The sequence below is a fragment of the Lissotriton vulgaris genome, chromosome 10 (assembly GCF_964263255.1).
Source record: "Lissotriton vulgaris chromosome 10, aLisVul1.2, whole genome shotgun sequence".
Taxonomy (NCBI): Eukaryota; Metazoa; Chordata; class Amphibia; order Caudata; family Salamandridae; genus Lissotriton; species Lissotriton vulgaris.
This window is the reverse complement of record NC_141698.1, coordinates 1135733321-1135751191: the sequence shown is the minus strand read 5'-3', so window position 1 is coordinate 1135751191 and position 17871 is coordinate 1135733321. Positions and strand designations below refer to the sequence as shown.

At 42.3% G+C, this 17871-nt stretch overlaps 1 protein-coding gene across 2 annotated transcripts in view; it reads left to right on the top strand.

Moving 5' to 3' along the window:
* Positions 1–17871, top strand: part of LOC147689453 (trimethyllysine dioxygenase, mitochondrial-like) — a 480372-nt gene that overhangs the window by 433186 nt on the left and 29315 nt on the right. For both annotated transcript variants that reach the window (XM_086942230.1, XM_086942229.1), the window contains exon 6: positions 899–1135. In XM_086942230.1, the coding sequence (XP_086798356.1) occupies positions 899–1135 (237 nt within the window). The remainder of the gene's footprint in view (positions 1–898; positions 1136–17871) is intronic.

Here is a 17871-nt window from a genome sequence, read left to right as displayed (position 1 = left end):
CAATTACTTTCTTCGCTCATTTCTGGTAAGCAGATGCCCTTTAATTTTGTTGCTTGTAAGCATCCTGACACCTGGTTGATCTCTGCCTCACAGCGCTTCTGCTAGCAACTTTATCACTCCATATAATGTATGGCTTTAGGTTGCTTATTAGCACTGTACCTTTGTTTGTGGCCTTCCCAACAAGTCCTCGGCCACTGATGTGTAGTCTTCTCAGTGAAGCTTTCATTAACTTCAACTGACAGAACTGAAGCTGTGCTTTGATTCCACATATGGCAAACTTCGATCCCGCACTTCGACGAAGGCACACGTGGCATGCACAAGCAGTTTTCTGGACCACAGCAAACTCTCTGGAAGAGCTGTGTCGATCTTCGGGTTACTTCCCCTATCATGTTGCCTTGTAGCGCCCTCCCCAGCATGGGTACTCTCCAATGACTATGCCACACATGGAGCTTAGTATAACATGTCTTTATTCTTCTACGTGTAATTTTTTTTTTAAATATGCTATTATTTTCTACGGGGTTCGATTTTAAGTCCTGACCTCCATATTTTTCTGTTAGAGGGTGTTGCAGTGTCAGTGGCTGACATCGTATGGTTATTACTACTGTTCATGTGGCTGTCCTAGCTTACACTCATACATTTAGCTCAACCCTCATTTCAGGAGGTGTAGACAGATAAGTCTACACTTTTTAGAATTTTTATACTCGGAAATGGTGAATAGTCAAGAGTATAGTAAACGTACACATGAAAATTACTCACACGCTTAAGTTACCATTGTGAAAGCCCCGTGTGTTTGGAGACCCAGGAGTGTATCTTGATTGAATCTGACACTATTTGTAACCATGTTTGTACACTCATGAGTGTCTTCGATTGGCTCTTAATTCTGTTTTCTCCTCCTCAGTGTTATTATCTTCCACTGCCAGAAGCACAATGGAATTGGAGGCCGCACGGTGCTCACAGATGGGTTTTATGCTGCTAAGGAGGTTCAGAAACAAAATCCTGAGGACTGGGACGTTCTTTGCACAGTCCCTGCGAGGCAGGAGTACTCTGTGATGGAGCAAGGTACCCTGACCCACTTCACAACAGAAGCACCTCTCCTGAGTGTCTACCCCATCACTCTGGAACCACGTATAATCAGGTGAGAACAAGAGGTCCTGCCTCCTGAGGACATTAAGGAAAGACAAGCTCCCAAACCCATACATCTCTCAGTAACATATGCCACACAGGCACAGGAGCAAGAGAGGGGGATCACTGCACAGCTTAGAATGACATATGCTATAGGGGCACATGGTATGAGAGAGGGCTCACTACAAAGCTTAGTACACAGAGAGATCTTTACACAGCTTACATTAGCATGTGCCATACAGGTGCATGGCACAAGAGAGGGCTCACTGCACATCTTACAGTGGCATGTGCCGTACAGAGGGTACCCACTAAATAGCTTACAGTGGTATGAGAAAGGGCTCATTAGTTCTCTTGCATTGGCATAAAACATACAGGCACATGGCACAAGAGAGGGCTCACTGCACATCTTACAGTGGCATGTGCATAAAACGTACAGGCACATAGGACGAGAGACAGGCTCACTAAACAGCTCACAGTGCCAGGTGTCATTCAAGTAAATGGCATGGGAGAGAGTTCACTACACAGCTGACAGTGGCATGGGGTTGCATTGCATAAACTCAGACGTTCAGGTGTTGCTGTACCAATAGCAAATTTATTTGTGTACTTTTTACAACTCATTTTTTAAAAAATTGTTATGTTTGCCTCACTATTTCAAAAGTGAAGCACTTGTAGATGAGAAAAATATGTTTACATATTGGGAAAAACAGAGACCCATAAGCATCTAATCAAATAACATATATTTAAACTATGCAGTGGCCTATAAACATGTAAAGACTAGAATCTATCTATCTACCTATCTATCTCTGTCCATCCGCCCCTCCGTCTATCTATCTATCTATCTATCTATCTATCTATCTATCTATCTATCTATCTATCTATCTATCTATCTATCTATCTATCTATCTATCTATCTATCTATCTATCTATCTATCTATCTATCTATCTATCTATCTATCTATCTATCTATCTATCTATCTATCTATCTATCTATCTATCTATCCATCTATCCATCTATCCATCTATCCATCTATCTATCTATCTATCTCTAGCCATAAGTAATATATACATTTATTAAGCAGACCTAAAGAATATTTATTTATCTATGCATTTAAAAAAACATTGTTAGTATACATATTTGTACACGAAATACACATATCTAGATACATATATATCATTTTGAATACCTTTTTTCATACACAGCGATATGTTGTACATCAGTGTCTAAGTATGGTAGTTATGAAGAAAAGAAGTAACTCGAGTAGTCTTCTGAAGATAAGATAGGTATCCTTGGATCTGATGTTTGGGGGCAGTGAATTCCATAGTTTGGATGCATGAAAAGAGAACGATGTGCCACATTTGTCTTTTTCTTGTATGGTGGGGTTTTGAGGTGAGGCCCCTTTGTTGAATGTATTTGGTGATTTTATTCCTGGTGAATGATAGAAAGCAGCTTTAAGTTGGATCTTCTGGCAACCAGTGACCAATCTAGGGCCCTCAATGCAGTGAGATGTGGGCCTGTAATTTTACATGTAGGAGTGGTCTGGCAGCAGAGTTCTGTTGCTGTCTTTTCATAGTTGATAGAGATGATCGGCGGTAGAGGCCATTGGGGTAATCAAGTTTAGACAGTACAACAGAAATAGTTGCCTGGACCATGTGTGTAAATCCCAGGTGAGGGAAGATGCGTTGCAGAGCTTTCATGGTGATGAAGTTTGATCTCGCTAATTTGTTCACTTAGGCATTCATTGATATGTTGGAGTCCTTAGTAATTCCAAGGTTTCTTACTTCCTTAGATACTTTAGGTGGTTTTCCCAGATGGTCAGGTGAGGTGCAGAGTGGGTCATAATATTTCCAATTGCCACATGTGAGTATTTCCGTTTTGGAAGCATTCAATTTGAGATGGTTCCATGTCATCCACTGATAAGGCAACTGAAGATTTTAGAGTGGCCAATGTTCTTGGGGCTTTCAAGTTTTTTGGGGGGGAAAAACATATTATTGATTTTACTACTCAGGTGAGAAGTGTCGCGACCAAGGGCAGTACAAGAATAAAGTAGAATACCACATTGTAGTACAGTAAAAAGCAGTGGAACTACCACATCGTACAAGTCACGAGAACATTAATCAATATCATAACAGGGCATGGCCCGATCCTCCCGTTTGTGCATCAAGAGTGTCCACACTGCAGTAATATATGCCCCCACCATTAGACCATGGCCTGTCTGGGCAGGGCTCTAACTGTATCCCCTTGTAGTCTGTCCAGTCCTTCTAGATCTTAAACTTTTTTCTGGGGCCAACCCTGTGACATGCATATTGGACGTTCCAATCCCAATCAATGATTCAAGTCCCTTGGTCTGTGTTCCATAGGGGGGGCCACTGTTTCTTTCAAGGCCCTAGCGATGTCTCTTTCAGCGACAATTAGGCCCAAGCACAGATAAACCCTCTGAAAGCGTGTTCCCCCAGATCATCTGTGATATGGGGAAGGATGAGTTTTGGGTCCCATGGAATGTCCCATCCTAATACCCTCTCAAGTCAAGTCAGATATTTTTGTAAAGCGCACTTATCACCGGACGGTCTCAAGGCGCTTGTAACAGAAACAAGCAGCAACGACAGATTGCAGCTCCTGACCTGGTCAAGTAGTTACTTGGAGAGTACTTACTTGGGAAAAAGCCAAGTTTTAAGATCTTTACGAAAACATTTATGATTAGGGCTCCCGGTTTTATGGTATTTATTTTTTCTACATTTCCGTCTGTATTTATCCATATTTATTTTTTGCCAATTTTTTCTGTATTTGTCCGTTTCTATTTTGTGTTTTCTGTATAAATGAAGCTGCCATGGGTATTTTTCCACATTTATTTGACTGATAAATGTATATTCACCTTTCAATGCCCAAAAGGTTTCAGCAGTATACCGTGCAATAGCGTTATCTGAAAACACTAGCATAGTAGACTAGCATCAATAACTGTAAATATGCACTTAATTAAGCTTAACTAGGAAATCTGTTGCCTTTTTTCATTTCCCCTAACTCTCAATCTGTACACCTACTGACCTGGCACTCTTGATTGACAGCAGAAAAAAACATCCAAAGAAGACATATTTTCCATATTTTTCTGTATTTAAAAATAAATACAGACAGGAAAAAAAACAGTTTTCTGTCTGTATTTATCTGTAAAAATCAGTAAAAACGGAAAACTGGGAGCCCTATTTATGATCCGCTATGGATACAAGGTGTGATGGCAATTTGTTCCACAGCATAGGAGCAAGGTATGAAAAGAGCGACAGCCATTCCGAGATGTACGTCCACGCGGCTGCACCAAAAATGATTTAGTGCCGGACCTTAGCAATCTCCTTGGTATATACCATTGGAGCTTTTTGCTAAATACTTAGGGCCAGTATGTCTTGTGGGTAAGGCTCCGAATTTTAAAATGACTTCTTTGTCGCACTTGGAGCGAATGTAGATATTTATGGTTAGGGGCAGCAGGAGATCTGGGGGAAAGGTTAAGGACCAGTCTGGCCGCAGTATTCTGAAGGTTCTGAAGCTTGGATAGAAGATCCTCATTTAATGGTGTGAACAGGGCAATGCCATGATCAAGACGGCTGATGACTAGACCCTGTACCACCGGTTTCCTTGCTTCAATGGGCAGCCACTTAAAGATTTTACGGAGATTGTGCATAATTCCATAGCAGATACCTAGGACCTGATTGACATGGGTTTTCATAGATAAAGTACTGTCAATTGTGATACCTAGGTTTCGTACTGCTGACTTGGGAGAGGGACATGAGCCCAGTTCCAAAGACCACCAATCTTGTGACCAGAATTCCTCTTCTTTACCAAAAAGAATGATTTTGATTTTACTGCCATTCAATTGAAGCTTGTTTCTACTCATCCAGTTATTTATATTGATCATACAGGTCTTGAAGCCTGAACGTGTGCCAACATAATCAGAACCTCAGGTGACAAGTAGTTGTGTATCGTCAGCATATGACACAGTTTCAAAACCGTACGATCTGATGATATAGGCTAAAGGAGTCAAATACAGATTAAACAGCATCTGGCTGAGTCTAGAGCCCTGTGGGACCCCAACAGTAACAGGATGACTGCATGAGACTAATGACTCAACATGAACGGTGGTGAAGCGGTCTGTTAGATCGCTTTGGAGCCAGTCCAGAGCCTTCCCTCTGATACCCATCTCCCACAGTCGATAATTCAAAATACTGTGGGAGATGGTATGGAACGCCGCTGACAAATCAAGGAGAACCAAAATTGCTGGTTCTCCTCTGTCCAGAGTGAGCGTGACGTTGTCAACAACCTCAAGAAGTGCCGTCTCAGTTCCATGAGCAGCATGGAAACCGGACTGTGACGGGTCCAGAAAACCGTGGTTCTCTATGTAAGCAGTGAGCCGTTTGTTGTTTAAATGCTCCAGTACCTTCCCAAAGTAAGGTAGCAAGGAAATGGGATGATAATGCACTGATAGGGAAGGATCAGCTGATGGTTTTTTAAGAATTGGCTTGACTTGCGCATGTTTCCACCTAAGCGGTACTTTGGCTTGCTCTAATGACATGTTAAAAATTTCAGTTACAGAATTGGCAAGTAAAGGTGTAATATTAGTACAGGCACAAGGAGGAAGTGGGTCTGCTGGAGAACCTGATTTAATTTTACTTAAGCCTTCGAGTACTTCATCAATGGTTATGGGTTCAAATTCCATTAACCGTGGGGCATCGTTGGTTTCCTCAAAAGAGGATATGATGCGTGGATTACTGCTTTGCTGAGATTGACCCGGATCAATAAGTGGGAAAGAAGCTTAGATGGATTTGATTTTATTATCAAAGAAAGCAGACACAGAGTCTACCCACTCTTGAGTCGGTACAAACAAAGACTGCTCAACCCGAGGAGATGTATAGTTCCTTACTGGAGTGGGCAGCATTGTTTATTCGCTGAGTTAGGTAGATCTTCTTGGCCAGTTTAATATTTTTCATATAGTTCATGTGAAGCTGTCTATAGTTCTTGAGATTTTCCTCCGTTTTAGTTTTCCCCCTTTGCGTTCAGCTGTTCTACTGTTTTGCTTATCAATTTTTAAGGACGCTTTGAACCATGGTGATGCCATGTTCTTCACATTAATGTTGATCATAGGAACAGCTTTATCCAGAGCATCTACAATGGACGCTTCTAAATTAAGTATGGTCTTCTCCACTGTGTCCGATTGGTATATCTGTTGTAATTTAAAATGTGTTAGAAAAGTATTGGAAGTTAATTTACGCCAAGGTTGTATCAATGTTCTTCTATTCCGCCCTGGATTCCCCTGCGAGAATTTAAGCAAGCTGAACTTCAAAAGACAGTGATCAGTCCATAGTACAGGAAGAGGAGATTCACTAATACATTTGGGCGAGTTTGTGACCAGCTAAATGCATTGGGCCTATTACCCTTTGGATCTGCCCTAGTGTGTCCATTGCTCCAACTAAATGGTTGGTGTTAGGATCCGCCAATAACTCTGCATGATAGTTAAAATCACCAAGTAGAATAAAATTATCCGTCGCCAGAACATGTGATACTATTGCTTCTAATAGATAATTAACAAATTTTGATTTAGAGCTGGGGGGTCTATAAATAAGCGCTTCTCTCCAGGTTTCAGTACAGGAAATACCAATGTTAAAAATCATTATATCAGCTATAGGGTTGGAGATGGATGCCAGCACCTTGATCTCAGTTGGGGCCTTAGTTGCAATTGTGATTCCTCCTCCTCTACCCACTTCCCTGTCAAGCCTAAATAGATGGTTCTCAGAGGGGAAGGCTATCGCTACATCAGATGAAGCCTGGCTATGAAGCCATGTTTCAGTAATGAAACAGACATCCGGTTATTCAGCATCTAAAAGGCTCTAGAGCTCAAGTGAGTGCTTAGGTATGGACCTTGAATTTAAGTATAACACTGTGAGCGGTTTATCGATGCTTTTAATTTGGTTGCCAATGTAGCAGTTATGCCCTGCTTAAAAGCACAAGTCTTCAACTTGTCCTCCCTAAAGTGGGTGACCTGGGAATTGCCTAAAGGCTCACTAGTATGTATGGTCTTCCCATTTTGTGGAAGATTTAAGGGGTTCAAATATTGCAGTTCTTCACTAGATTAGCACAACATGATGCAGGGCAGTACCCCAAGCACACCACCCCAAAAGGGGGCCAATGACAGATAGTATCAGAAAGTGTGTGGTAAGCCTCTCCGATGATCATCTGCCTCAGGCAGCTTCCTGTGGGGATCAGGCCCTTGTGATGAAGCCGAGCTCTGGTAAAATAAACTTGGTGGAGCTCTTTAAACTAAATTAATCTAAATTGGAAGCCTATGACAGTCTCTCTGGGTCCTCCACCCCCTCTCGCCAATCTTCGTCATCCAGTCGGCATAGTCTCCGCTCCCACACCCACCGTACCCACGCAATCAGGTCTGTTATGCTGCACAATGGCATTTTGTATATTTCCAATAATTTATGCTCCTTGAGATTTGTGAGGAGGGTTTTGGCCTCCAGTAGGGAAAATTCGGGGATATCCTCCACTGATTGCAGGATAGGAAGAAGGGAGTGGCAAAGCTGCAGATACCGGAAGAACTGTGTGGGGTGCATTTCATATTATTCCTGCAGGTTTTGGATGGGCTTCAGCATCCAATTGTGAGCCCATCCCCTAATGTGGAAATGCCTATAATGTCCCAGGCTGCAAAGCCCCTCAGAGAGGTCAGATGTGAAAGTCTGGTGACCTGCCACAACAGGGTGCCCAGCAGCTTTCAAGGCCTCATTCCAAACCCCAAGCACTGCTCATGTGGCTGGTGGGAAAGCTTGTGGGAATAGGTCCACCATATATCAGGTGTTGGAGGTCCAGGCCCCCAGCATCCATCCCTCTACTGCATACGCAGGATCATCAAAGCCCCCAAACCACCAATCATTTACAAGAAGCAGATGCATCACCCAGTAAAATAGGAGAATATCAAGAGTAGCTATTCCACCCTCAACATCCAGTTTGCAACATTTTCTCTGAGCGAGATGTTGTGGGGCATACCTCTTCCCCACAGCAACAGTCTAATTTGAGCATTGACCTTACTGAAGAAGGTTTTATCGATTAGAAAGGTATTGTTGATAGAAGAGACGTGGCAGGGAGATCATTTTAAAAATAGCAGAGTGTCCCAAAAGAGACAGAGGAAGAGCACACCTGAATTTAAAGTTGTGTCCGAGGCTGTCCATTTGAGGTGCCAGGTTTCGTTCAAAGGAGTGTGTCACGCCATCGGTGACATAGATCCCTAAGTATTTGAACACGAGGTTGAGAATTAGTATCCCCGATGCTCATGGCATATCTACTGGGCAGGGAGCAATAGGATAGACTGCAGATTTTTGGTTATTCGTGAGAAGGCCAGAGTGGAACCTGAAGATACATAAGATCTGGAACACTCAGGGAGCTGACACACCCAGATAATCCAGAAACAAGAGAACGTCATTAGCATAGAGCATGATTATATCGCTCAACTCCTCAAACCACTGAATGCCACAGATAATCAAATTGACCCTCAGCCAGGCCGCTGGGGGTTCAATCACCAAAGCAAAAATCAGAGATGACAAGGGACAGCCCTGGCGGGTGGGGGCTTTACTGTTTCACAAGTATTTGTGTCATCTGAATACTTATAGCATGGAAGCTGAAATTAATTGATCATTGCCATTAATGTCTTCATGTAGATGTTGAAAAGCATGGGTGAGTTGATAGAGCCTTTAGGGATTTCTGCTTGGGTGAAGTATTGCTAGAACAAAACTTAGGGAGAATGGCTGGCGTTTGTTCTTTTTTGTAGGTAGGATTTGATCCAGTCGAGAGCAGTCCCCTTTATGCCGGCAGGAGTCTTTGTATTAGAGTGTTATGGTCAACTGTGGCAAAGGCAGCTGAAAGGTCCAAAAGAAGTAATGCAGCTACTACGTTCTGGTCGACTGTGCTTTTAAGGTTATCCCAGATGGCAACGAGGGCAGATTCTGTGCCTCTTACTGGGCTGAATCCAACTTTGTTATTCAAATGTATGGTGTTAACTTCTCTGAATAATGACATCTGAGCGAATGCTGCTCTTTCTATCAGTTTGCTCAGAATAGGTCCTTTTGCAATTGTTCTGTAGTTGTTGTGATCATGTGGGTCTAGGTTTGTTTTCTCCAATAATGGGCACATGTTGACTTTTTTTTGGTCTTCTGGAAAGATTTCCGTAGTTAAAGAATTCTTCTTACTACCTGTAATAACCGACTTTTCCGACCCTTTTTAGAACGAGGATGATGGACAATGACTCCAGCCTATTACCCTTGTAGTACAGGGATTAGGACTATAAGTAGGACCTATCCATTAGGCACAGTAGGGCATTTTCGTACCCTTTCCCTTAGATCAGGGCTTATAAACTAAAGTTAGGGGATAGATATATAAGTATTAGTGATGATCCGTCCTTTTGTAAGAGTATTAGTATATTTTCTATGGAGTCATGCATATTTTGGGCCTTGCAGGCCTTAAACGGGACAGACTCCATCTTGCCCTCTGCCTGGTAGCTGGAGAGGCTTTCTAGGTTAAATGTAATGTTTTAGTTTCAAGGTGTTGTTCGCTTGGAGAGAGCCGGTTCAGGCTGGCCCTTATCGAAAGACTGTATTTTTCTCCACTCCGAAGACACAACTTCAGGCCGGCCGCCTGGGAACGTGTCCTTGGTACGGGGAGGTACAAGAATTTGGTGGGCGGCAGGTTACTGGCCGTAACTTTCCATGAAGGGACAGCTTCCATATTAGCGAAAGTGTTAGGCAATGAGTCAGTCAGTCCGTAGGCGGCAGCTAGCCGTTAGCATCTATGCCATTAATTATTTCTGCGGCAGACAATCGCCATTTTGAAGTCCGAGAAAAGATTCCTAAACCGAGACTCTCTGAGAACTAGAGAGAGAGAGAGAGAGACGGTAGCTAATAACGAGCAAGGTTCCAGTGACTTGGAGTGAAGCAGAGGAGGTTGAGCCTAGCGGCCCAGACGTGTACTTGTGACGGCTGAGGTGGGCCCCTGAGACGAGCCAAGACACAGAGAGAGACGAGACGAGAACCTAGATGACTGCCGAGTCCAAACTTCATATTAACCAGGTGATATCTGCCCCTTCCCTTGCGAAGCGCGCACCTTAACCTTTACTTTTTCTTTGCAGCATATATACACATAGATATATATATTGTGTAGTATTGTGTTTATTTCTTTTACTATAATAAATGCCCCCATTTTTGGTGAACCGACATGTGCCTTGTATTCTTGTTCAATCATAGTAATCTAGTTCTCCTAGTCAGGCGTTGTTTGCATGAACGGATGTGAATCCCGGTCAGGTAAGGAGTGACTGAATAAGTAGGGAGATAGGGAACATTTGATGCCAAGAGCAGAAGGCACATATTATAATTCGAACACTATACTAATTTCCATTGCCGTAGTTTTACCCTGAATAGATAACTACAGATTTCATCCCTGAGGATTCATAGGAAAGTGATCGTCGTTGGTACACGGCGTTAATGAGAGCACCTAAGGTAGATGGTGTGTAGGTCTGCTGGATTGTAGACCGTGTGTAAATGAGAGCACCGGAGGGATACGGTGTGGAGGCCTGCCAGATTGTAGGCCGTGTGTGAATGAGAGCACCCAAGATTGAGGGGTGTGTAGGTCTGCTGGATTGCAGACCGGGTATAAATGAGAGCACTGGGACTGCAGGCCCACGTGTGTAGACGCGCCGGATCGCGTGTCAAGTGAATAAAGTGCGAAATGGTACATTATCAGACCTGCCCCAGGGTAGACTAGTCTGGGCTTATGTGGCCGGGAGACTAATAGGTGTGAATAGGATATTGTAGAACCAATGCTTGTTTATTGCTATTTTCCCCATCCTTAGGTACGAGATGTTATACATATGCCTATATCCATTGTAAATACGTTCTAAGGAGGGAGTTGTTTACGTTCCGGCTGGATTAGAGGGGCTCCTAGGAGCGGATTCCATCTGGTCCAAAAATCTAGTCGGTACACTACCGTGGCAGCAGGGGTAGATAAAAGAATATTATTGAAAATTTGTGGTCGAAAAGGGTCAGAAGCACAGCTGGAAGGCCTGCTTGCTTTGACCAGATCCATAAATTCACTTTGTGATATTTGTTTAACCCTTTTGATGCTGATGACAAGCTCAGCTCGTCATGATGCACAGTTGAGCTGTGCTGATGACGAGCTGAGCTCGTCATGAATACATACTAAGAGCAATTTCCAGCACAGGGGGGGGGAACACCTAGCAGCCAAGGTGTTAAAGGAATGCAGTGGCTACATTAGCCAACTCCTGGAGGCAATTTTTGGAAATGGGTTGGTGCTGATGGTTTTCCTTTGTTTTAAATTGGAGTCTAACTTGTCTGTTTTGGTAGTGTAATTATTTGTCAGTTTTTCTGTAAAGTTTGGAGCAAGGGGATGAGTTCCTTCTCTGCATTTAGGTTTATGAACTTCAGTGAGAATTTCATGAAAATTCTTTATTTGCACATTTAGAATTTTGTCTCAATAGTACCATTTTTAGCTTTTTTGACTGTCTATTTGTATATTCTGTTAGGTTTGCATAGGTGAAGTTTGCCTTGATTGTTATCTGCTTTGGGCCAGGTTTGTTGCGGGCTTCTACTTTTTTTCTTTTCAGTTCTGTTTTTCTTCAAGGTGTTTGTTTTCCTTTGTCCTGTTTTGTTGTTCTTAGAGGTATCAAGATATCAAAACCTTCTTGGAGACACTCAAAGGTTTTTAACAGAATTCATTGTGCCTAGATCTGTGTTGGATGTCAGTTGTGTCCAAAACTGAGTTTGAACCACAGTCAATAGGTGGATGCATGTAAGGTGGTCTTGGGTGTGTTGATATGTGGTGTTTTATGTTGGAAAGTTTCCAAATGGAGGTCTGACCGTGTGACTGGAGCAATCTTTTGAAATGAAACACGTTCTGGATTTGGAAGAATGACATCTATGATGTGTGTGGGTTTGTGGGCGATCTGATGTAGGTTGATGATGTTTTTGGATGGGGTATAATGGGCTTGTCATACCGATTGTTTAGGCCACCAAAAATGCAAAGGTTGTAGTGTAGTGTTATAAGGTTTGAAACTGTGTTTAGATAAGTGTCTGGGAATGTTGCATTGCTAGGTGGAGGTCTGTAAAGGATGAGAAAGTTACAGGAGGAAGTTGTTGTAGGGTTGCATCCAGTGATGAGGGTCTCACAACCTTCTATGGAAATGTAGTCAGTTTTGGTGACATTTTTTGTGTGCTTGAATATAACAGCTAGTCCACCTCTTCTTTGGCCTATATTATTTTGAGTAACAGTTTGATGCATCATGCAACACTGGAGTCATGTTATCTCCCAACTATGATTTCAGTTATGAAGAGTAAGTCTGGTTGTATGTCAGTGAATTGGTTGTAGGTATATTGCTTGTTTTCAGAAAGCGATTGAGCATTTATTAGTAGTCAGTTTAGAGATTGTGTTTTGGTGGTGGTGTAACTTTGTTTTTAGAAACGTGAGCAGTATATTTTGGACTTGTAGCAGGTGTGTCATTGGAGCTGGGATAGCCTGTATGAGGGTAGCAATAGTGCTGTATTTTCTATATTTGATTACTCATCCATCAGGCTTATAGGCCATTTCAATGGGTCTGGGTGTTTAGGTGGTGGGGATGGTGGTTGCTAGTGAGATGTTGAGCTGTGTTGTTTTTGTAGAACAGCAGCCTTGTTGAGTAATAGACACAGAATAGCAAAGTTATGAAGAGGGGCATGTTTATTATTGTTTGCGGCTGTTTCAGGTGGAAGATGTATGGGTTGGGGTGGTGGTGGAATATGTAGTTCTTGTTTTAAGGCTTTAAATTGTGCAATGGATGAGCGGCGGGTGAATGAGAGTTGTATTTGGCATATTTGTGGTAGGTGTTGGTAAAGATAGTACATTTAGGAGTAAGGATGGTTTAGGATGCGTATTATTTGTGTAGTCACGAGGGTAGGAGTGGGTGCATGTTTATAATTTGTGACAATATGTATTATGTAATTGTGTGTGTGAGATTCTAATGTGCTGATGTGTCTGTTATGTTTTGTTTTTGTAGAGAAGTGAGAGGAGATATTGATGTAGTGCTTTTCTGAGAAGCATCTGTATGTAAAGTACTGTTGGTGAGTGAAGGTTAAACGGTAACGGGATAGTGATGTGTTTTGGAAAAAGTGTATGTAGTGTGTGTGAGGGGATAGACAAGAGTTTTTGAGTGTTTGTGTTATATTTGATCACTGGAAGAGGTGATATGTGTGGTTGAGTGGAGTATAATGATTTGTTGTGTGTTTTTGGTAAAAAGAGGAGGAGGATAGATGACATAATGGAGGGCTGGGTTTTGGTTTGGTAGTGATAGAAAGTGGTCTGTTAGGAGCAATTAGAGGGTAGAGCTGCCATTTTTTAAGAGCAGGGATAATGTGTCTGGATCGGTTAAAGTTATTTATAATGTGGCTTTGTGTTGTGTTGGTAATGTATGGATTTGTTAGTGTATAGGACAGAGTGGTGTTATGTCGGATGGGGTAGGTAGTATTGTGTAGTAGTTTGGGTAGAAGGGTGTATAGGTGTGGTTTTTTGGTTTTGCAGTGTTTGTTGAGATATTGAAATGTGGATAGGGTTTGTTTGTTGTAGGAAAGTAGTGTGCATTTTCTGAGAGAGTGTGACTATGTTTCTAGGGTCTTGATGAGATATGGTGGTTGCTAGCATGTGGTAAAAAGGGCAGCATTTCTGGCCCTAGACCCGAACTGTCTTGAACACGCCCAAATAGACAACTGCCCTTGTCCTCTCTGCCCTTACCCTCAATGCCTAGGCTAAAACACCCTGAGTACTAATGTCAAATAGCCGTAGGTCAGGTGACCTGTGGCCAATGGGAAGCCTACCTATAATCCCTAGTGCCAATTAACGACCTGGCCATATCAACAAATAACAGCCCCAACCCTATTAGCCAATCGAAACCCAAACCCAAGTCCAAAAAAAAAACCCTAGCCCTAGCAACCAATCAGAAGCCTCATCCTAACAGTCAATCAGAACTCAAACTCTAAGTCCAATATAAAACCCTGCCCCTAGGAACCAATCAGGACCCTTGTCCTAACAGTCAATCAGAACTCAAATCCTAAGTCCAATAAAAACCCGAGCCCTAGCAACCAATCAGAGCACAGATGCAACAACCAGTAAGAAATGTATATGAGGGGTAAGTGACCTTAAGCACAGGCTGGTGAGCGGGGGGAAAGGAGGTTCTTGTGAAGTTAAAATCTCCTTGGATACAGACAGGCTTAATCAACACTCTGTAGCTCCTGTTAAATTTTAATATATTTAGTTATATTGTGTATTATTTTTTTTTTAAACAAATGTTTGGCAAAACAGCTAAAGCAGTCTTAGAGGCCAGACATAAAAAAGTCATTTTAGTACCTGGACTGTCCATACCACAAAGGCAACTGTCCAGCTCAGCCCAACACATCCTTGTCTCAAAAGAGGGAAATAAAGTCCCACGTGGTATATCTTACTGACTAGTGTAACAATTGGACTGAACTTTATGTTTAATTAGAGAGTATATTCTTTCATGTATTCACTTTTCAGATAGCATATGGTTATTTTGCTTTCTAATACTAGTGGTATAACTTAAGAGAAAAAAAATAGAAAGCAATACCACATAATAGCTGTTTTCCCTCCCTCAAAACCAGGACCAGCCAGGATGAACTAGAAAACTTATCCTATGGTATAGACCATCTAGGACCTCAAATTTCAATTTTTCTTCTTTGTAGCCTTGAACAGGTTTCAGGAGACCGAAATGTGTCCGCTGGTTTCTTGTTAAATCTCTTCACCGCTATCTATTCCTCGCAGATCTCAAGGCGTGAACAACAACAAAGATCTATATATCAATCTAATGACTTCATATCAGAACTGTCAAACACTTCTCAATTGATCAACATAACATCATCGAAGCTAATCTCAAAGCTGGTTACTATTTTAGACAAAAGGTTTGTGGTGATCTTTTTTTCTTCCCTGGTATGAACCCTTGAATGTAGGCAAGATAGAAGACCCTAGCTGATGTTAAGGAATAATGCTGTGGGAACAGAGCCATGGGTGGGCTTCCTGGCTCATTTAAGGGGGATGGTGAAGGGAAAGTAGGTAGTGTTCTCGCAACTCAACTATGTGAAGTCCTCTCTTAATTCAGATGGGATAATCCAAGACAAACGGACATGTTGTGTCTCTCCAAGAGGACTGGAGTGCTCGTATGGGAGCGAATGGGCAGGAAATGTGGAAAATGGAGAATGCCTACTTGGCTTCTTTTCATCTAGCTTCATTTCTCAGCTTTCTTCTTTCTCCCTTTCCAGGTCAGTTTTGGACACGTAGGTACTATGGGTTTATCGTGTGTTGTGTGTTTGCTTCCTTAGTTATCATTATTCCAACAACTCTGATTCACCAATGTAGTACTTAAATCCAGAATATCTCCTCTTCACAATAAGCAAAAGAGGGGCTAATGAATGTTAAAATGCAAAGATGCAGGACCATCCAGCCATACAGGCTATATAGGAACACACCAGGGCATTTGTATAGGGTAACTCTCTAGGTTGCCATCTAGTAAATTCCTGTAAAAGTGGATGATCTTCCCATTGTGGAATGAGCTAATTACCTCATTAGTTTTCAGTTAGACTGACTATATACAAGTCCATGTCAATTAGATTGATTAGAAATAGCAAAGTCACACGGATACTAGTAGTTTACAAATAGAGGTTCGGATCTCCCAATGATCCTGGTCTACTCAAAGTTACAGATTTGACAATCCTTATGTGTCATGTGTTTAAGGATCTTTCTGCCAAGAATCTGATTAGGAAATAACATAGGAAGTGTAATGGTGTGGAGTGTTTGAAAGTTGAAGACCAGCTACAACAAAACGAAAGAGCGATTCTCACAAGTGGTGTAACATGTGCCGCGTGCCAGGCATATATTACAGACAACAACGGTCCTTAGCACTTGAGAAGTTAAGAAAATAATAGAATATAGACCGTGATAGGTAGCTATATTACTCCGATGTCCAGCCGGACAAGGATTTTATTTTGTAGTAAATCACAAAAATCGAGAACCTAAGATAATCGAACATCCGTTAGTAGTAGGGCACAATCCTGTACCGTACTTAAGAGGGAAGTACAGGGGGAAAAACACATACAACATGTAAAGGTTACAGGCAAAGGCAGAGCAAAAATTGTCTACTTTCAAGTCAGTGTTTCAATTTAGAAGTATCGCCAAAGTGCTGGTCACAACAGCATTACACACAATGTTAAGTTGTGTGGGCACTAGAAGAAGTTGACGTTTCGATCCCTTTGCTCTAAATAACCTGGGATCATCATCAGGACTAACAATATTTACATTTGCCTGGTATTTAACAATTTAAAACCGCCTGTTAGTGAAAAAATTGAGAAGGAAAAAACAGGGAGAGAAAAGAACAACCGATGGCTGAGTTAAGAAAGATTACTATAAACTTATTGACAATAATACACGCAGTTATAAACATTGTTTTCGGAATCGGCATACCATGCTGTACATTCGGTGATTACAATCGAGTTCATCGTGAAAAGACCTCATCGTGTATTTCTTCGTGACATGCTGTTTGGATCGTGCCTAATTATATCCACGTTCCACGTGCAGCGTAGGAGCACTCATGCAGGGAGTGTGATTAGTGAGGCTCACTTCATGATCAGGGCAATTCCTCATTTCAAGGGATTTGTTTTAACGATCATAAGTTGAGTGAAAAAATTGCAGCGTTTGTGCCTACACAGTGATCTAAGTGAGGAGCGTGCAATTATCAGGATTTCGAGTGAATAGCGATTAGCGATTGGGGATAGGCTTATTACCAAGGTAGTGCCAGCTTACCCGCGGGAGGAGCTGTATGATCCTGGTGTTTCAGGGATCTGAAAACAACGGGGCGGGTGCTGTTGGGGCATAAACGTCAAGAGTGAGCTGGGGTGGTGGTGGGCTATAGGACGCGTGTAGTAAGCGGGACTAGGAGGCGCGATCTACCTTTTGGAAGGGGGTGAGAGAAGTCTCACTTGGATTTCTGTAGCAGCACGTCCATGGTGTGCTGGGCAAATCCGGATCAACCGGTTCATGTCTTAGGTTAACGAACTGCGCTCAGTGGTCGCTGTTGAAAAATATAAAGTTAGGGAGGGGTTCCGAGTGATGTACTCATAGTTCTCGCAATGGCGATGTCGTCCCTTACCGAGTTATGCTGGTGGAGACTGCAACAGTCTGCAAGTGTCTCTCTGTTGGAATTTAATCCCAAATGTCCTCTGCCAGATCGCAGCTACACGGTAATGGTCTGTGTGCATTACTTAAAAGTTGATCACGTCTGTCACGAGGGATAGGCTTGTCACGTGAGTTAGGAAAATAAAGGAAGGGTCGTATAAAAAGCTGACTCTGGCCGCCATCTTGGAGTGTTGTGATGGTCATTTGTGCCATGAAGAGTATGTTGCTTTGAGATATTAAAGGTATGCTCTGCCTAGTCGCAACCATTAGGTTTTACTTTGCGTGACTTGATAACGCAGCAGTTATAGGCTGAGCTAAACGTGGGGGAGGCTAGTCACTTCTGGTGGTGATAAGGTTAGGTGACTGAGTGAGGCTGCCATCTTGGAGTGGTGAAGTGGTGCCTCATGGTGATTGGTGCAAGGGCTTGCCAGAGTGACGAAATGGAGTGAATGGGATGGTGTTAATTATAGTGCAAAATTTGCGCAGCGCAGAGAAATATA